Source organism: Hippocampus bargibanti, linkage group LG13 (assembly GCF_051943395.1).
Source record: "Hippocampus bargibanti isolate YZ-2025 linkage group LG13, ASM5194339v1, whole genome shotgun sequence".
NCBI classification, from domain to species: Eukaryota; Metazoa; Chordata; class Actinopteri; order Syngnathiformes; family Syngnathidae; genus Hippocampus; species Hippocampus bargibanti.
The window spans coordinates 22660044-22681866 of NC_142746.1; the positions used below are offsets into that span (position 1 = coordinate 22660044).

At 44.4% G+C, this 21823-nt stretch overlaps 1 protein-coding gene across 3 annotated transcripts in view; it reads right to left on the reverse strand.

Annotated features, from left to right (window-relative positions):
* Window positions 1-79: 79 nt before the first annotated feature.
* Window positions 80-21823, reverse strand: part of dachc (dachshund c) — a 37581-nt gene continuing 15837 nt past the window's right edge. For 2 of the 3 annotated variants that reach the window (XM_089012768.1, XM_089012771.1), the window contains 10 exons: window positions 16480-16589; window positions 13237-13344; window positions 10028-10209; window positions 9580-9697; window positions 9395-9508; window positions 4510-4685; window positions 4089-4239; window positions 3845-3976; window positions 2915-2986; window positions 80-933 (listed from right to left, as the gene is read on the reverse strand). In XM_089012768.1, the coding sequence (XP_088868894.1) occupies window positions 896-933; window positions 2915-2986; window positions 3845-3976; window positions 4089-4239; window positions 4510-4685; window positions 9395-9508; window positions 9580-9697; window positions 10028-10209; window positions 13237-13344; window positions 16480-16589 (1201 nt within the window). In that variant the 3' untranslated portion in view covers window positions 80-895. The remainder of the gene's footprint in view (window positions 934-2914; window positions 2987-3844; window positions 3977-4088; window positions 4240-4509; window positions 4686-9394; window positions 9509-9579; window positions 9698-10027; window positions 10210-13236; window positions 13345-16479; window positions 16590-21823) is intronic. The other variant, XM_089012769.1, reaches the window with a different exon arrangement.

The following is a 21823-nucleotide window of genomic DNA, read 5'->3' on the forward strand; positions in this document are numbered from 1 at the left end:
TAAACAAGCAAAAACTAAAAGTAAATAAATGGATGGATAAAAATACAAAATATGAAAAAACAAATAAACAAAGAAACAAAATATCAGTAAATAAAAAAATGGACAAATAAAAATATTAAATAAATAACCTGGATACATTTAAAAAGTAAATAAATAAATAAACATAAATGAGAGTAAATAAATGGAGGGATTAAATACTAAATAAATAAATTGGATAAATAAATACATAAAATACACAAATAAATTAATTAATCAAATAAATAAATAGGTGCTTGCAAAATCGCTGTGTTCTTATTTCCACTTTTGACAAGACATTTGGAGAGAGATTCGTGGAATTGGACACTAAAGATTTGCTTCTGCGGTGCAGGCAAAAAATAAGTAGGTGGGCCGTATTTGGCCCCTGGGCCTTGAGTTTGACACCCCTGGATTACAACGTAAACACGACCTTTTATTCATCAATTTTTAAAAATTGGACCAAAAAACCCGTTGTCATTTCTTTTTATGTGATAAAAGTCAACATGAAATATGCCGAGTGTGAAATTTGGGGGCGGGAGGGGGGACGGACGGGCAAGGCAAACAAAGACACATTTTCATATTCAAAAGTATTTGTATTGTCTTGTCAAACTGCCCTACTGCATAACATACACCGTACACGTACTGACTATACAACATGCCTTTTTTGGGGATTATAATAACAAAAAAAGCAAAGACAAGATATGTACACAGCCGGGTTATGAGTTAGAGTCATCCCTCGCGCCTGGACAAAAAAAAAAAGGAAATAAACACAAACAAACACATCATCAGAATTATTTTCTTTCCCCCGTGACCATCAGGCGATAGATGCAATAAATTAAAGATGGAGAAAAGTGGAAATGCGTCCGTCGGCAATCATCCCTCAATACATGCCGGCCGTCTGCAGGAATACTCGTCCCTCTGAAAAAAAAAAAGACGCAAAGAAAAGATGAATGAGTTGAGCACTTTTCTGGCCCAATCCTGACAATGGTTGACCGTCAAATATGCTTTCTGCTGCCGACGCGCCAGCAGAAAGCATTCACACACACTCAAATGGCGCCCATCTGGCCAGGATGTCGACTTGGCCACGAAAGGGCACGGGTATCAAACATTGAGCCTTGAGGGACGCCGTTCCGTGTGTTTTCCTCCCCTGGCGCCACACACCTGATTTGAGCCACCTCATAAAAATTACAATTCATGTTTAAACATTTTCTGGAATAATGTGCTTTATGTAGTGACTTCAGGCGTATGATAAATATTGCACGTTTGTATATTTGAATGGATGTATTTATTTTGTACTTTTGTCATTTTGGGTATTTTTTTATTTTTGTAATTTGTTTTTTTTATTTTTCAATTTTTTTTGAAGGTGTCTGATGCCTTTTTGCCCCGCGATTACAATGTTGCACATTTGTAGACTCAAATTGATTTATTTTTTGTTTTTGTAATTTTAAATTGTGTATCTTATTGTTGTAAAATTAATTTTTGTCATTTTACTTATGTATTAATTTTTTTACATTTTTAATTTGTATAATTTTTAAGGCGTTTGATGCGCAATTCAAATATTGAACGTTTGTATATTTACATGTATTTATTTATTATGGTAGTTGTATTTTTTTATTTTTGTAATATTCACTTTTGTACTTTTATCTTTGTAAAATGTATTTTTCAAATTTTTTCAAAGGCGTTTTCCGCGCCATTCAACTTCCTGGCACAAGAAAGGAAGCGCATCGTGCCCTCGTCGTCTGACAGACAATTCTCTCTTTAAATGATTTATGGCTGGGTGTTAATTATGCAAATGATGTCCAAACAAACTCATCACGAGAACAATTAAGAGAGCCGTTAATTAGTGGCCACTTCTCTTCCTGCTTCACTGGCATTCAATTACAAAAAAAAAAAAAGGTCTTGGAACTACCGCGAAGGGCCCAGGGTTCGTGCTGGGGGGCCGAGGGGGGGGTCTCCTTCTCCTTCAGTCTCTTTCCTCATTCATCCAATGCTCAAGGAGATAAATAATCAATGGATTTTAACGCCGCGGTTGCATTCAGACAGAAGTCGCAGTCTAGCGCGGCGTTTCTCAGAAGTGCAGACAGAACCCCAGAAGTGAGAAGGCTACGGGGGGGCGGGGCTAACATAACTGAAAAGTCCTTCCAGTCGACCGATCCGAGCAAATCACGAGCCCGACTCACATGGCTTTGTAGAATTAAGTATGTTTTATGTTGCCCCCTTGTGGTCAATGCGGGCATGCAACATGGAGCAGCACGATGCACATTGAATTGGGGCAAAACAAACCTTTCAATTCTATCTGATTTGTTGAGCTCAAGTGTCCCGTTTTTAACTCATTCACTGCCAGACGACGCGCAAAAACTGTGTCCACTTCAGTGCCAGGGTTTTTGTCATTTTCGCTCAAATGGCAGGAGCCGCAGAATATTGAGTTTGAGGACTACGTAAACATTCAATGCGGCATTAAGAACTTTAGATTCTCTTCTTTCTTCCGAAGAAAATGTTACTTTCCAAGTCATATGGCTCTGGAGTTATATGAGCTTGAAATGGGGGCAGATGTGCAAAATACAATGCGATACATCCATATTGATTGATATAGCGCTTTAACAACAGCTGAAGTTGGAACAAAGCGCTAACGTGGACAAAAGACAAATGCTGCTCCCAAGACATTGCCAGAGGTCTGACCAGCGCTTTATCGGCACCCCCGCAAGAAAAACCAAAACCCGAACACATTTGGGAACGGCGCTCCGCGTCACACATTTCAATGGCAGCGAATGAGTTAAATTCTGCAGTTTAATAATTATTTATTTATGTTTACGCTCCTCTACGCGGTATCCCAGCGGGGTTCAAGCGGACTAACAAGGACACAAGCTTATTTGTTGTTGTTGTTGTTGTTGTTTGGCACCTTGCACCGTTGCCTTAACGTCCAGCCTGTCGTCCTCCATCTTGACAACGTCGGCGTCCCGGCTCACAGAGTCTGTCAAAAGAGAGAGCGGCGGATGATTGATGTGCCGCGCTTTATTTCACTCATTCATGAACAAACAAACAAAGAAAAAAAGAAAGAAAGAAAGAAAGAAAGAAAGAAAGAAAGAAAGAAAGAAAGAAAGAAAGAAAGAAAGAAAGAAAGAAAGAAAGAAAGAAAGAAAGAAAGAAAGAAAGAAAGAAAGAAAGAAAGAAAGAAAGTCAATTAGGAAGCCGCCGATCAACGCTTGTTGACACTCATGGAAATAAAGAAAAACAAGAAAAATACATCGAGAAATATAAATAACAAATGGATCATAAATAAAATCAACAAACTGACAAATAAATAAATAAATGCACAAATAAACAAACAACCAAATAAATACATTAATAATGACACAAACAGATACAAAACGGAAGAAATAAATACATAAATAAATTCATGGGCAAAAAAACGATAATAAATAAATAGACAAATAAAGAAAGAGATTCATTAATAAATTAAAAAACAAATAAAATAAATAAACAAACAAACAGGCAAATAAATCAATATATGAACAGACAAATAAATAAATACACAAATAGATCAACACATGATTGAGGTAATTAATAAACAAATACATAGAGAAATAAATGAACAAATACAAAAATGTAAAAAACCAAAAATAAATACATAGATAAATAAATAAACAGATAAATAAAAATATTGAAAAATAAATACATAAATACATCAATAGACACACAGATAAATAGATAAATAAATGAGTGAATAAATCAGTAAATAAATGAACGGACAAATACAAACATTGAAACAGATAACAAATAAATAAATAAATGAGCGATTGAATAGATAAATAAATGTTTTTCCGCTCACCTGAGAGGGCGGCGGCGGCGTGCCGGAAGAATCCGTGCTGCGCCTGATCTCGAAGTTTCGCCTCCTCTTCCAAGGCTTCCTGAAGTCTCCTCTTATTCCTTTTTTCCTTCTTCAGTCGCTTCTGAATGAGAACTAAAAAAGGAGGAAGCGACGATGACGACGATGACACGTCCATTTGGTTTTGGGGCATCTTTCGACGGATGGATCCAGAGCCGTCGGCGCCATCCGTGTCGGGATGACCCACCTCTGTTTTTGAGCTCCACGCCGAGCTGCCTCTCCAGCGTCTCTCGCAGCTCCCGCTCGCGCAGCAGCTCCATCTTGAGCTCGCTCCTCTCCAGGTGGTCCTGCTTCTCCTGCGCCCTGGCGTTGTCGATGGCCACCCTCAGCAGACCCTGCTTGGAGACCGCACGCCGCACGCCGGCAAGAGCATTTGGCTCAAAATGGAATTTGAGGGGGAACCAAAACACTCAGCGCCAGTCTTAAAAGGTCAAATATAATAGCTTTAATATGCGCCGGAATCTTTTTTGGAATACGCTCAGTCCAAGGAAGTCATTTGGATTAATTGTCCGGAGACGCGGGTGGGCACAATTCCGACGGGCGTCTCCGTCGGTGGGCATCCGGGAGTGGAATAATGAATGGCAAGAAAGCCCCCGGCAGAGGCTCACCTGGATGTTGGTGAGCAGCGTGTGGATGGAGGACAGGCCTTCCGGGAAGATGAAGGGAGCGTGCTGGAGACCCGCCGTCGGCTGGCGTCCCGCCGGGTACGGCGCCTTCTCGCAGACGTCGCTGCTCGCCGGGGGATGTCGGGACGCCTGTCTGTCAACGGCCAGCGCCTTGGATTCTGACACACACACACACACACACACACACAACACTTCTCAGGCCTGAATACGGACACACTTTCGGTCCCAAATCAACAAAAGACGTGATCCTCGCTCGCTCGCCGCGCCAACAACAACGATGACGACGACAAAAAAACAACAACAACAACACAATGCGCTGTGGATTACGTTGGGGTGACGAAAAAAAAATTCCGACAAAAAAACAAACGGTTGAGCAAAAATTCAAAATGGCCGACGTAAAGTACACGTTTGTTTTTGCCACAAGAACCGTTAGCTTTTCGTTGAAAACGCACGATATTGCTCGGAAATGAAAACCTGCGCACATCACAAAAACGTCAGACATTTTCTTGACATTGACACTTACAAAAATACATCTTTAACTCATTCACTGCCATTCCTGAATTTATTCGGGAATTGAAAAGCATGACGTGGAGTGCCATTCCCACATTTGTGGGGGGGATAAAGCACTGGTCAGACCTCTGGCAATGTTTGTTCCCTTCCACGAGGGGGCGGCATTTGCATTGTGTCCATGTTAGCTTCAGCTGTTGTTAAAGTGCTATATGGATGTATAATATTTTGTAGAGCCGCCCCCATTTCAAGCTCAGATAACGCCAGACCCCTTATAACTTAACTTAGGAATTAACTTTTTTTTCTGATGAAAGAAGAGAGTGACAATGACAAAAACCTCGGCGCTGGAGTGGACACTTAGGTCTCTTTGCGCATCGTCTGGCAGTGAACGAGTTAAAAGGGACAATCGGTGACGCGTAAGCCGATTTATCACGTCTGCCCATCTATCGGCCTTTTCCAATTTCTATTTTACCTGCAATTAAATTCAACAAAGTGGCTGCAGCCGCCAAAATAAAAACAAACACACAAAAAAACAACAACATAAAGGCAGTGCAAAAATAAATCATCAAGACATTTCCCCGTTGGGCCCGTCAAGCATTTTTATGCCGCCGCGTAAAAGTCAGCTTCCCAATTGAAAATGTCGTGGTTGCGACCAACGTGAGCTCTCGCGACACATTCTTGGGACAAATCCGTCCAGATGCCATTTGGCTTTCTCCGCAACGCATGTGAATAATTTACAGCTTTGTCATTTGTTAAGTGAATTTCTTGTAAACATGCATATGAAAACAGGCACCCATAAGAAATAAATGGCCGTTGACACTAATCTTTGTCCCGCCCCGGTTTCGGATTTCTTGTTTTGCGCGCCGATTGATAATGCATCAAATTATCAATGCTTGCCATGGTCCATAAAAAGCAGCAAAGAAGACGAAGACGAAGAAGAAGCTGCATTATGGATGAGCAAGCATCTGTTTGTACACGTAAGAAGCACGCGTGCGGCCGGCGCAAAGTAACAAAGAGACTCAAGGTGTTGACAAATCAGCATTTGGATCGAAAGACAAGGTTTCAAAATGGTGGAAGAGGGACTTTCTATGACCACAACGAGAGATGCGAGCCACCGGCGAGCTTGCAATTAGGGACCTTGGATACCATTTTGTAACTAAAATTCACTAAAATAAAATAACATTTAAAAAATGAAATCAAATACAATATATAATAAGCATCTGAAATGAAAAAAAAAAAAAAAAAAAAAAAACACTTGACCTTATGTCCATTTTCATAAACTGCACTCCATTTTTACTTTTACTTACTTTACTTTATTTTTACTTATTCACTTATTTTTTTATTCAGCTATAAGCGTAATTAATTATTTGTATTTAAATATTTATCTCTGTTGATTAAGTCATTACACTTTTGCGGGTGATTTATGTATTACATTCTGAATAAAGCTCCAAAAGATGATGCATTTCTAAAATGTACATTGGACACTATTTTTGGGGTGGAGTACGAGCAAAGCTTCAACATGCGCTTGTATATTCACACACTCCCTTCCTCCTCTGTGTGACAAAAGACAATGTTTTCTCCACTTAGCTGACCGCAGCATATTTCAACAACAACACACAAAAAAAAAGAAAAATCAAAAGGTTGCCTTGGCCTCACATCTTGGCAACTGTCACATTCAAGGTGTTCCACAGATCAGAACCATTGCCCACCGTACCTCACCCAAACGCGCGCGCACACACACACACACACACACACACACACACACACACACACACACACACACACACACACACACACACACACACACACACACACACACACACACACACACACACACACACACACACACACACACACACACACACACACACACCTATGTCTATTACTTTCTAGCTAAGAGCATTGCTCTGCAGAGAAAGGTAATTAGCAGGTGCTGGCCAGCTCAGCGGAGGGCATCCAACGATGCTCCTGTGGCCCACACAGATGCACACACACACACACACACACACACGCACGCACGCACGCACGCACGCACGCACACACTGATGGCCCGCTGAAGTGCTCAGTCAGCAGCGTGGGCTCCCCAGACTCTTTCTATGTGACTGATCCTTTATTGAGTTACTGTTTTATGCCTACTTTACCTCACTCTCGCGTTCTCATACATACACGCACACACATGATAGAATGAAAAACTTGTGAGGAGCGACCTTTAAAAAGTCCTCACTTTTCAAAAATGTCCTCACTATCTATGGTGTAAAAATCATGGTGGTCCTCACAACAATAGCAGTACAAACTCACTCACACACACACGGGCCCTTCTCCCGAAGCAAGGTCACTGTCAGTTTTCTCCCCCCCCCCCCCCTTTTTTTTTTTTAACTTCATTGCTCTCATTCCTTTGCCGGCCGCCCCCCGGGGGGGCATTGAGCATCACCGCGTGAAGACTGCCAGTCAGCGGAAGAGACAGCGAGATGGGAGGACACAGGAAAGGGATGGAAGAGAGGTGAGTAGAAGAGAGAGGTGGTTGGGGGGGGGGGGATGAAATTCTGCTGATGTTTGCTTAATGGGAGTGAGGTGTCAGGGTTGGCCTCTGATCTCTTCTACGTGGAGACGTTGTTCAAAGAGCACCCGAAACAGCACACGCACACAAATTTGATTCTGACACACACACACACACACACACACACACACACACACACACGCAAATTGAAGCAGAATGGATTGACAGAATGACAGCGCCGTGGTGCCCTCGGAAAACTTTGCCCCCCCCTCCCCCGCACGATCCGCATGTAATCCGGCAAATGTACGCAGGCCTTCATTTGCATGCGGGAAAATCAATTGAAAGTCAATTGAATAAATGCGGCGGCGGCGGCGGCGTCCACCCCCAAAGGAGGAGGCCTTTGCCGCGTCGCCGTCACCGCTTTTGTCAATTTGTTTGCGTCGACCTGACGCCCCCCCCCCCCCCCCTCACCTGAGGATGCCTTTGTGATTTGGGGAGATTTGATTTGAGGGAATAATGCGATTGGGCATTAGAATGCATTTACGCAAACGTGGGGGCTCCTCCGAGCTTGATTTTTCTGCTGACTGTTTGTCCTTGAGCGGTCCCCCCCCCACCTCATTAGGCTAATGCTAAGCTCGCCGGGACGACGGAAGCAAATAATGCCGATGCTCTAACGACAAGATGGCAGGTGGTTAGTCGTAACGGGCAACTTTTGTTTTCGCGGGCCGAATAAAATGATATGGCGGTCCAGATTTGGCCCCCGGGCCTTGACTTTGACACCGGTGCTGTAAAATGACGAGGACGTTGGCAATTATGGTTCGGAATAGCTCGTTTGAGGTCAATTTAGTCCTTTTAAAGTAAAAAATAATGACTTTTTCCTGGTTTAGATGGCATAATTTGAAATGTAGTTTTGGATTTCAGCAAGCTTCATGGAATTTCACAAGTTTGATTAGCTTCCACGGGCCAAATACAATGAAGTGACGGTCCAGATTTGGCCCCCGGGCCTTGACTTTGACACCAGTGCTGTAAAATGACGAGGAAGTTGGCAATTATGGTTCGGAATAGCTCGTTTGAGGTCAATTTAGTCCTTTTAAAGTAAAAAAAAAAAAGACTTTTTGCGGTTTACACGGCACAATTTCCAATTTTGCTTTGGACTTTAGCAAGCATCAGAAGCACTGGTTTATGATCCCTGTAGATGGCACTCTTTATTTAAAGATGCAATGGATTTTTTAAGACATTCGTTTTGCATTAACTTGCATATTTTAACCAAGAGTCAAAACATATATATTTAAAAAAAAAAAATCACAAGTGCTTCATGAAGCTTCGTTTTCACATCACTAGCCTGGCCAATGCTACGTCGTCTGACGGAATGCTTGGTTTCCACAGTCGTTACATTTGGAAGTCGCAGTCCAGTTGTATGAATATTTCAGCTCGCTGTGAAAATGTATTTAAGGAAGACAAAAAGCTCCCTGGGAAATGTACCATTGCGAAACGTCGGCGTGAATCAAAGTAAAAAAAGGAATCATTTCCCGCGTGTGAAAAGCCTACAAAAGATGTGGCGTTTGCATGGATTATTCAAAGTATCCAAACATCCTATTGGCAACTCTGGTCTGCGGCCTATTGATTTGCCCGTGGAATAATCATTACCGATTAAAAATCTGCAAATGATTAATCGCGGTGGCGAGAACATCCCGTGAAAACAAAAACAAAAAAAAAAAAAAAAAAAAGCCCCACAATGACCCAAAGTTGTTTGTGACCTTCCGAAAGTTGTGTGGCGCGTTTTAGTAACAGAGACTCTCCATCCACACTTTGCATTCCCATTTGAAATTCCCCCCGAAAAACAGTGACAAAATGGCCGTTCACCTTTGTCAACTCGCCCCCTTTTGCTCGCCTTGCTGTCGTCCACGGAGTCCGCCTGGAGGACGGGCGGCCGGGCCGCGACGCAGCCGCTCAAAGGCACGCCGTCGGGGAGCTGCTCTGAAGTCAAAAGACGGCGCCGTTCGTGCTTCCTTACGGACACTTGACGTTTCGCTAACTCGGCTACTTACGGGGGTTTTCCGCGGCGCGCGAGGGCGAACTGGACACGCTGCTGCGGTTGGATGACATGGCGGCTTCCTCCAGCGAGGGTGAGGGGCAGGGGGAGGGGCTGTCGGCGTGCATGCGCTCCTGTTGGCAAACGGACAGAAAACGCTACCATTTCAGCACCGCGTTGGGAATACAAGCTTTCGCGAGGCCAACCGTGACACGGGCGAGGTGTACCTAATGAATAGGCCGATGGATGCAGACCGACTCACAAAAGATGCATTTTCAACATTTTCTCCTCCCCCCAGAATAATCATTGCTCATTATTTTGTGTATATAAATATACAATAAAACAGACTCAGTATGGCTTATCTAAAAAATATATATCTATCTATGTTTGTTGAATGTTTAGGGGGCGAGGGGGGGTCCGTCCGTTGGGTGACCAGTTGAAAAAGCTGGGAAACAATACGCCACCTGAATGACGGAGGCGGGGGGCCGGACGGCGGTGTCGGCGCGGTGGAGCTGCGCCATGTCGGCGATGCCGGCCAACGCGCTCAAGCGGTTCATTTGGCCCATCGCCATGGAAACGGAGGCCGGCGCCAGACCGGCCGGGATCAGGGGATGCGACATCATCATGAAGGGCAGCCGCTCCAGAACTTGAGGAGGAGAAAAGAAAAACAACTCGTTCAAAGTGCGGCCCTCGGCGTTCTATGCAATATTGTGCGGCTCCTGCAATTTGAGTGACAATGACAAAAACCCTGGCACCGGTGGGTGCGGACACATCTTTGCGCATCGTCTGGCAGTCAATGAGTTCATATAAATGTTTGAAATGACCCAAAAGACGCGCTGAAAAAGTAAATGTCAAACACAGAATGGCTCTGAATGAATTGCTGTTATGTGTAAAGAACGTCCGCCCCCCCCCCCCCCCCCCTTACATTTTAAACACCCCAAATCTGCAAGAACGTTTAGACACCCTGTTATAAGCGGATCCTACCGACAGAAACCAGGAGGAGGTCAAAGAAGTTTGTTTGTCAAGCAACGGCGCATAAAATGCACTCGAGTCCCAAAAGGCAAAAGAAAGTTTTGCGTTGCCAATCAAGCGGGCGAAAACGTTGCGGCGTCAAGGCTTTGGGGCCACTTTGGATCTTTCCAAGCACAGCTCATCTCATCTGGGCCAAAGTATTCTTCCGCACGGCTCGCTTTAAATCAACAAATGGCCCCCCGGCGGCTTGTTGACATCTCGCTTTCTGCTCAGGACACAAACAATTCCATTTTTTTTTATGTTCCAGGTTTGACATCAATATTTATCATGTCATAAAAGGCAAAAAAAACAACGGCGAGGAAGTGGAACAAAACAAGCTTGACGGCAACGCTGGTGTCGGGCCAGCAGTGCATGATGGGTAATTATGCACACAAAGAAGGGTGCCGGGGCCGGGGGGGTAGGTGGTGCGGCGGACAAAAAAAAAACAACAATGTCGGTCGCCTTTCTGTGCAATTGTCGTAAATAAGATGAGGTGTTTGGGGGGGGACGAAGGACAGTAAAGGGAAGACATGAAATGAAGGAGGGGGAGGGGGGCAGAAAGAAAGAAAGAAGGAAAGGAAATGAGACAAAATGATGATATGATTGATGGAAAATATTGGATGGAAAGGAAGGAATCAAGCAAGGAAGGAAGGAAAGTAAAAAAACACAATACTACTACTGCTACTAATACGTCTGTGTAAGCTCTCAGTGGTACAGGAGTGGTCCATCGATGAGAAGGTTTGGTTTCTTCAGCCGTCATCTGGACTTCTTTCAAGGTGTCGGACGTTTCAGAAGACCACTCTGGGGCCACAGGGAGTGGTCCTCTACTCCCCCCAACCTGAGAGTAGGGACCTATCATAGCTGTGTCATTAGGGATGTATATATATAAATAGGGCCGATACGACCAGTCAGACTTTAGTTCGCTGACGAAGCCTCTTGGATAGGAGGCGAAACGTCCGACACCTTCAAATTTGTACAGATGACAGCTGAAGAAACCAAACCTTCTCATGGATACTACTACTACTAATAATCATCCATTGTTTGAATGCTTTTTTTGGAATACGGGAAGAAAGCAGAGTACCCGGAGAAAACCCACGCAGGCTGGAGCTGGACTCGAACCCTGCGCCTCTGCACTGTCAGCTCAATGCTCGAACCCCCCACCACCACCAAAAGGCAAGTAAGAAAGAGCTGCTGCCATGCTGCCACAATCGAGTGTGCATTGACGTCTCAACTGTCGCCACCTCCTGTTCTCATTTCCTCCTGGCACGAATCTCCTCCTTGGCCCTCCCTCCCATCGCGCTTTCTTATGCTTCATGTAGAAAAAAAGGCACAAAGGTCAAAGTGGCCCTCCTCTTCTGTTGATCCAAACAAGGCTTTACTGGAAACAAAGCGCGGCTGTAAATTTCCCCCAAGATCTTGTTTGACGCGCGCTCGCAAAAGGTGTCGCGCTCAGCATTTGCGCCCGACCAGACGTCTTTGTGGCGCTCGCTTACAGACGGAAACTGGAAGCGCAGTGCGAGGTGGCACATCCAATATAAATACATACGTAAATAAAGACACAAACAAATGAACACATATATAAAAATAATCACGGAGCTAAATAAATACATGAATAAACAAACAAATAGATAATACAAATAAACACATAAATCTTCTTTTCCTTTGTTACAAACAGCAAAAATGTGTTGACTTGACTGCGGCTTTCGGCGCGATGAAGCTTTGTGGGTTTGTCATGGGTGTTGGTAACCATGCCACCTCAGTCCACACAGATGCTATCGCCACTAGTCAACAAACGCGGACAATAGCGACTAATAATAGTCACGCTTAGCGACATCAAAAGAGAGAGACGCGTCATTTCAACTCTGTAATGTGTGTGTGTGTGTGTTTGCGCGCGCCAGATTGATAGTGTATTCCACACAGGCCGTCTGTATAAAGCCTGTCATCTGTCTAAACACACCGATGTCGCTTTAACCTGTCGATAACAGCGAGGGGACGGGGGTTAGAACATCCGGCTTGTGTGTGTGTGTGTGTGTGTGTATGTTGAGTCATCGATCGTCCCACTCCCCACCCCCGTTTGTCCTTTGCATTCAAGCTAGTGAATTAGGGAGAAGGCTATTTATTGATTGGTCTCCGGCCTCTTGTCTTGAGCAAAGCAACCGCACTCTGTTTTGTTCATACGATCCTTATTTATTATAAGAATAAGAATAATAATAATAATACATTTGATTTCTAATGGCCTTTCAAAACTCTCCAGGTCACTTTACAGTCACAGGACCAGTTTTTCTGTAGGTGAGCTGCGGCAGCTACACGCGCAAGTGTTCACTCAAGCCGGAAGTAACTCAAATAGATCGAAAGCTAGCTAGCTAATAGCTATTTACACAAAGTGCTGGAAAATGTCGATCAAGCGATGAAATTATTTTTTGTCAAGTGCAGAAACGTTTGAACATTTGATCTTTCGAATGACAACTTGTCATGGATCGCTCGTCATCGACCGCCTGTTGGATTCACGGTGAGTGGCCACGTTTGTTTCGTCCTCCCGAATACTACATGACAAAAAAAGGAACAGCATTTTTGTGGTTTCTCCTTATTTGCCTTCATTTGTCATTGGCTGGCGACCAATCCATATGTATATGTGTAGAGAGGAAAAAACAAAGTCACCCACTCAATCCGGGACCGCGGTCGCCATTTTCTCCGTTGTGGCCGCCATGTTGTGAGTTGACGTGGTAAGCGCCCATCTCCATTTTGATCTTCTTGGCCAGGGCGGAGAGATCTGCCACAAACACAAAGGATTTGGGGGTCTAAAAGATGCCTAACTGACAAAAATGATGGTTTTTTTTTTTTGGGGGGGGGGGGGGGGGGGGGGGGGGGGGGGGGGGGGGGGCAAGGGGGTCTATGTAAAAACGGCCGCCAAAAGTCAGGCTGATGTAAGTAAACATGAACCTCCTTAAATGGCGGTGAGACACGAAGCGAAGGGTGAGGCGATCAATAGCAGTTGGATCGATGACCGCCCCCCCCCTCCCCCCAATGGAAGGTTAAGCTTTCCAGTGCACCGCTCATTTAGTGCGAGGGGGAGGCGGGCAAGCGGCGCTTTTAATAATAATAATAATAATAATAATAATAATAATACATTTCATTTAATTTCTAAGCGCCTTTCGAAACTCTCAAGGTCACTCCACAGTCACAGGAGAAGTTTTTTTCTGTTTTTTTCAGCGGCAGCGTTCACTCAACCTGGAATAACTCAAATAGAAAGCTATCTAATAGTTAACTAATAGATGGAATAACTCAAATAGATAGAACGCTATCTAGCTAGCTAATAGTTAACTAATAGACGGAATAACTCAAATAGATAGAAAGCTATCTAGCTAGCTAATAGCTAACTAATAGATGGAATAACTCAAATAGATAGAGAGTTAGCTTGCGAGCTAGCTAATGGCTCTGACTCTGGATAAGCTTTGATTGAAATCCCTCCAACCAAAGACGAAAGACGTCTTGCGCTAACGCGGACCAACGCGGCCAATGATTAAAAAGTGTGCAAACAGCGGCCAGGAAATCCAAACAAGGCCTTAAGTCTTCATTTCCTGACGGTAGCGACATGGAAACATTAGCGGCAAGCTAACTGCTCTGTTTTCGTTTTGCCTTCTTCCGTTTTTCATACAAAAGACGAGATGAGACGAGATGGGACTGGACAAAAACGTCCATAGCCACAACAAATTGTCCCCCCCGCCCCCTTTTTTTCCTTCTTCTCATCATGGCCACTGGCCTTTTTCCTCGCCTCACTTTTACCTTTTCAAAATGTCACCATCACAGCGGGACGTCGGGCCGCCATGTTGCCTTTCAGTCTGTGCGTGTGCGTGAAAAAGGGAGGGAGGCGCCGAAGAGGGCAATCACATCAAACGATTCTCACAGCGTTTTTTCTTCTTTTTAGCGCTGAAATGTCCTCAGTGGAACGTCGTCTTTCTCTCTTTTGACTTTTTCTTCCTGTCTCTCTCATGTGGGCCTGCCTCTAATCAGGAGCGCCGACATTGCCGCCGCGCCCTCTCCTTCAGCCGGGAAAGACAATGCGTCCCCCGCCAACCGAAACGCACTCTCTCGAGCAAAAAGAAAAGAAAAAAATAATCCCATAGAGCGGAGGACCTTTGAACAACAGCAACGGAAGCGGCGGATAATAGAAAAAAAAAACAACAACAAAAAGATGGGTTGGCAGAGACAGACGGACGGACGGACGGCCACAAAGGCAAGGGCAACTTTGAGATGGGTCAGGTGACTACCATTTTTGTTTTTTTTTGCTTGAGTTTTAGACGCACACAGACACACAAAAAAAGACACAAAAACAGCAAAAAGACTCACACACAAACAAGCCTGATGACAAGGTGCCATGATTGCATTTCTGACGTTATTTTCACCTCACTCGTGTTTCCAAAGAAGGAAACAGTATTTTTTTAGGGGGGGCGGAGCATTCATTATCTTAAATAAAGTAATAAAAAAAGTACAATTTAAAACTAAATACATGTCTAAGTAAACAAACAAACAGACAGACAACTAAATAAATAAACAACTAAATAAATGTATCGGTGGGGTAAAGCCTGGATGGGTCGCCAGCCGATGGCAAGGCACATATCCGTCCGCCGTTGACAATTCAGAGCATTTCCACGTGTTGCGCGTGCAGCATTGCACTGGCTTTCCAACTCAAACCGATGAGGAGAACGTTCGTAGCCGGCAAAGTTTTGCGGCTTTGAAGAAGACAAAGGAAGGACTTTGGTGAACTTTGGAGTTGAAGGAGGAAAAAAAAGTTTGCAGGTCTCGATCCGAGCTGTCAGCAGTGCGTGTTGATCTCATTAATCAGTCACCTCGTTCAATGGCCTCCCGCCCGTCCCCCTCCCGCCTGCCGCCTCCATACAATGTGTCGTTGCAACAAAGTCACTCAAGTCAAAGTGCTCTCCAAGCTTTCATTTTCTTTGGGGGCGTGTCCTCATCGGGGTCGCGGGCCCAGCCGGAGGCTTTCTCGGACATTCGCACGGCGCCGATTGACGCCACTACCGCAACGCGCTGGCGTTTCACAAACTGACGACTGTCAAATTGGGACACCTTCATTTCTTTATTTATGCATCTATTCATTTATCTATGTATTGATTTACTTATTATTTAGCATCATTTGACTATTTATTTATTTATTTATTTATATATTTTTTTGTTTTATTAATGTATTTATCTATTTATTTATTTTGTGTTTATTTTTTATTCATGTATTTATGTATCTATTTATTTATTTATCTCTTTTTTCTCTCCTGTTTAATTTGTTTGTTTTATCAATTTATGTTTATTTATGTATTTGTTATTTTTTCTTTGTGTTTATTTTTATGAATTCATTTATTTACTCATCTATTTATTTATCTAGTTATTATTCAGTACTCATTTGATTATTTTTTTATTTGTTTATTTATTGATTCAACTAATTAGGCATCTATTTATTTGTTTATTTACTATTCATTTGATTGTTTTATGTATTTATTTATCGTTGTTTAAATAATTCATTCAATTATTTTTTTGCGTATCTAAAGATGGAGGACACTGATTTGCTGCGGCGACCCCGTCAAGGGAAAAGCCCAAAGGAAAAGAAGAAGAATGTACAGTAAAGTCTCGTTATATCGATATCGGATATATCGATAGTCCCGGTTATATCGATATTTTTTTGGACTCCCTTGAATATCGATATAACGACACTTTACTGTATTAATCTATAAGCTGTCCAATGTTATTTATTTTTAATTTTTCCGACCAGTTTTTGAAAGGAAAAAAAAATCCGATTTATAGGTTATGGACAAACACGTGATTCCAAACGCGTGCGTGCGTGTGACATTTTAGAAATGGCCGCGCACGAACTAGACGGCGAGTGGCGGGCGGTCACCTGCGGGAGGCATGATCCCGGCGCGCATCAGACCGCCGTGGGAAAGCATGTGGTGAGCGGCGCCGTCAGTCAGCGTCTGAAGCCTCTTGGGCGGTCGGCCCGGCCTGGAACTGAAAGGGAGGGAAGCACAAGCGTCGGTTAGGATTCATTTTGGTCATTTTTCCACTCACAGCTTGCTGACAACAAACCACAATCATCTTTATTGGCCAAGTATGTACAATTTGTCTTTGCTAGAACACGCTGCACTCAAATCGTCATAAAATAAAAAAGACATGACTAAGGAGTATGGAGGACACTAAAATAAAGGCTAATCTAATTCCTTAATAGAAGTGACACCTCTCAATTGTAAACTGTTTCAAAAGTGCTTTCAAAAAGTTGTTTTCTAGACTTGAAACAGATTAAAAAATTTGACATTGATTATAATGGGAAGTGTTATTTTGGTTTTCCAACAAATTGGTTTTCAAACAGATTTCCAGTGCCACGGGGACAATTTTGCACTACTACTACAAAGTAGTTGAAAAAAAAGTGGTTTTCTAGACTTGAAACAGATTAAAAAACTTGACATTGATTATAATGGAAAGTGCTGTTTTGGTTTTTGAACTAATCATTTTTTGAACAGGTTTCCAGTGCCACGGGGACAATTTTGCCCATGTCTGGCAGTGGATGTGCGCCCAACGCTTTTCTTTGAGCAAAATTCCTCCTGAGCGAGCCTTGCTAGCGCTCGGACTCGATGTCCAAAACTGTGCCAACCGAGCTGGTTCCAGGCCCGAGAGACGGACTCGCTCGCGCTAGCTACTTCCGCCACCCGCACGTCACAAATCGTCCATTTTTCGTCTTGAGCGCCTTGCCACGTCCGTGGCGCTGCTCAATCGATCCCATTTGCGGGTTTGGGGAGGGGGTCCGGGAGGGGGCCGTCAGACATCACTTGGGCTCTGACTAAACGCTGCGAATGTCCCGACAGGGGGAATGACGCGGGCCACATCGGGCTTAATGACGAGCAAGGCGCCTCATCTCCTCTCGTACGACGACGACGTACGACGTACGACGTACGCACTTCATCTCGTCGGCCATGTGGGCGAGCGGATGCCCCCCCCCACCCCGCCCCCAGGAAAGGATATTAAAAACAAAGATGGCAGCCATTCCACAATATGCGAAGGAGGGTCCGAGAGATGAAAAAAAAAAAAACAAAACAAAAGCGAGAGCCCAGCGTCGGCCGCTTCCTAACGTGGGGGTGTCTTGGAGCGCATTTTAATTACAATCTAATCCAGCCGTCATTAAGGGCCCATAAACGAAGCTGTCAGTCAGGAGATTAATGGCCACTCATTTGCATATTGCATATCATTCATCAATTAGCCGGCAGAAAGGACCAATCCCCCTGTTGACACACCCACTGGCTCCCACTTCGGTGTACGTGGGCGTGCACGTGCACAAAACAGAAGGATTATGGTGACACTAAGTGAGACAAAAACGTGAGATAGCTAGCTAGCTAGCTAGCTCCATCACCTGTGTATGTGTGACTAGTCTTGTGAGGAACACTCACATTTTATAGCATACGTAGTGAGGACATTTTGGCCTTTTGGTCCTCACAATTTTTTCATTCTAAAGGCTTCTCGAGGGTCGATATATGCATCATGTTCAAGTTTCAGAGGTCCTCACAAATCACCCACAATTATTCTTTGCTTGGATTTTCATTTCACTCGGGTACACGCACTCTTTACTCACTGTGTGTGTGTGTGTGTGTGTGTGTGTGTGTTAATGAGAGGAAAAAGTCAAACGATATTTTAAACAAATTCACTACAGGGGTGGGGACTTTGAATGTAGCCATTCAGAAACCTCACTCCTGCTGCTATTTCAGTTTCAAGTCCACTTTTTATTTCTTTGTTTTTAAAAGAAGTTGAAGTGGGAAATGGGGTGACATTTAGTTTTCAAATGGAACGCTGGTTCTTCTCTAAACTCATCAGCAACGGTGGTCCTCACTCCTTATCTAGAGGTATCAGGACCTCACAAGGCAATTGAAACAGGAATGTGTGTATGTGTGCGCGTGTATGTGTGTGTGTGTGTGTGTGTGTGCGCGCCCGTATGCAAAATGTGTATATGAAGTGTTCAAAAGGTTAATTTGATGAGCCGATGAGCTCCACAGTTCCCGGCCCAGCTTTTTAATGAGTTGTTATTATTGTCTCTTATTATGGGCCCACACCGACTGGGATGTGACAGCTGACATCAGATATCTCTCTCTCACACACACACACACACACACACACACACACACACACACACACATGCACAGAAGGAGATGCGATGAGGTTTTCACAGAGGAACGCACGCGCTAAAGGGATTTGTAGGAAAATGAGGGGGGGGGGGGTGTCTTTTTTGGGGAAGATCGCGATGGTAGACTTGCATGTTTGAGAAGAAAAAATGAATGTCCGCCTGAAGAAAGTGATTTAGAGAGGTAGACGAATGCTTTTTATTTTGGGGGGGGGGGCAGTAGGAGGGCTATTGATCATTACTTTTCAGGGAGGTGCACAGAAGCCAGACTTAACAACATCCCTCAAAATTTCAATCAATCAACCATCCATTGAAATGGACTTACTTGAGTTGCAATTGATCAAGAACAATTCCATCTATATTTGTGCAAATTGCAGATTGCGAGCGTCCACTGGTCTTATGCTACTTTGATCTGTGTCGTCATTGCTCATGGACTCAATTCAAGGGAATTAACTTGCGTCTTAATGTTCAAATTCAAAGTCCACTTCAGAAAAAGTCACATTGCACACTGCAAAAACGGTCGCGGCCATGTGCCCAAAAAACTTCAACGTTTTTGACTTAGTCGCATTCCACAAGTTACGCAACTTGGAAGTTGCTACAATGTTGTTGTTGTTTTTTTAAATAACAGTTGATCAAGTGACATACTGTGCAACACAAAAGCAGGATACATCTTTTTGTTTGAAGCTAAAAGGCTTTCCATCGACAACACGCGCACACTTCAAATGACAAGTAAAAAAGCGCCACTGCATGAAAGCCAAAGAGTGCAGGTTGCTTTTTTTTTTGTTTTTTTTTCACTGCAGCCACTTCCTTTTCCCTCACAATTGTTTATTTGCGCACACTAATTAACAGCCTGTGCGTGCTGATGTCTTGGTTCACCTTTACGAGTTTAATGGGGGGAGGCGGGGCGGGGGTGTCAAGTAGACACTGGAAAGGAAGTCAAAGAAGAAGAAAAAAAAAAAAAGAATTGGAAACTAATTGTGTGTTTAGTCTTCACGTGTGTTGATACATCAAAGTGACCCGCAGAGGGAGGTCCAAGTGTGTGTGTGTGTGTGTGTGTGTGCGTGTGTGTGTGTGTGTGTGTGTGTGTGTGTGTGTGTGTGTGTGTGTGTGTGTGTGTGTGCGAGGTTGAAGTGCGCTGGGTTCCCTGAGGTAGGATTAATGAAAAAGCCTTTCATGGAAAAGTCATCAAGCTGAGGGGATGGAATGAGAGAAGGGAGGGCGAGGGGGGGGGGAACAGTACTGCATGTGTGTGTGTGTGTGTGTGTATATAAGGTGCGCACAGAGAAGGGGGGGGGGTGTGGCTTATGACCTCTTTGTCTCAAACTTTAATTAAAATCTCACCCAGACGTCTTTGCTCATGCCAGAACCGGCCACACACACACACACACACACACACACACACACACACACACACACACACACACACACACACACACACACACACACACACCTGGAAAACGTGTTGTAAACACAAGCGTGATGGTTTCCATGGAGTTGCGGATGGGCGCGTTTAGCGACGGCGTTACCTGCGTGTAAGGTGAAAGGGCAAAGGCGGCAGCTGGAGCCGAACGAACGCAGGTGGAGCAGAAAGGAAACATAACAAGGATGACAGATCGCACCCAAAACACGTCGGCGAGAAGGAAGTCACGCAGTCAAAACATTACGAGGGCTGCAGGCTCAACTGGAGGTGCTGATAGGGAGCAGCCGCGTGGACGCGCGCACGTTTGTCATCGAGTGTTTTCTTCACTCAAGTGCACACGAGCGCGGGAATAAACGGAAGAGAAATACAAGCCGCCGATGCAAAGGACTTGGACCGTGACTTAGACACACAAAGAGCAGGAACAGGCACAAACGCTCACATTTCCTCTGGGCTTTGTGGGAATCAAGATGACCCCAAGCGCCTTCGGAATTACCGGAAGGGAAAAGACAAAAGGAGGAACACGTGCTAGTAGTAGCGGTGGCAGTAGCTTTGGTGATAGTAGTAGTAGTAGTAGTAGTGTGCGGTATAATGTGAGACTGTATCGACGCAGGCGCACCAGTGCTGTGTGAAACGTGTGAAAACCGTGGCAGAGCGACGCCACGCGACGCATCATCATGGCCGCCCAAACAAGATGGATCGCTGCGGTCCGCCTTTTAAAACAAAGACGAATCGGGAACTACAAAGAAAGACAAAAGATGGCCTATTGTTATTAAGAAGGCCTGAGCCATGATGTCATGAGAGAAGCAGGAAGGACAACACACACACACACACACACACACACACACACACGCACGGGGACGTTTGATCATGGCAAGAATCCGATTTCCGAGACTGATAGCGCTTAACATTCCTCTCCGACATTCCGGGGTCAAGACTTTGTGTGTGTGTGTGTGTGTGTGTGTGTGAGACTCGATTCCAGCCTGTGAGAGATGATGTGGAGGTCCCCACTATGTCAGCTCAGTTTTCTCAAGACAACATCAAAAGAGCGCAAGGGCTAAAGTTGAGCTAAACGGGGCACCCAAAAGCGCCCCCCCCCCGCCACACTTCTTTTTAAGAGCCCCTCACACGTTGACAGTGACTTATGATGTAGGAACGGGTCTCGGCTTTGAAGCGTTCACCATCACACATGCCAAATTGTCCAAGGGGGTGAAAGGAGCTCATCCCAGACATTTTTTTGCTCATTTGGAACAGCCAAAATCCCCCCCCCCCCCCCAAAAAAAAAGACAAATGTCCCAACAATTATGGGTTGGCGGACGAACACAAGGTTCAACACACACACACACGAACATGCACCAAGAGTGTTTTGGGGGGGTTTGCTCTGCAGGCGTCCTCATCTCATTTGTCATTTCTCTTCATCACAGATTCTTTGCTCTCATCTTTATTCTCCACCTGCTTCACATTTGCCTCCTTTTTGTTTTATTCTAAATGACCCGCTTCAAAGACATGCTTACAAAGGGATGAGTTTCGCTCTCTTAAAGGGCCGGTACGCCTCACCGAGAGGGGGGGGGGGGGGGGATATTTTTAGAAGACTTTGTGAATTTTTTGCCGTCGGGAAGGACATTTAGAGCCGTTTGTCAGGTTTTGACACCAAAACTAACA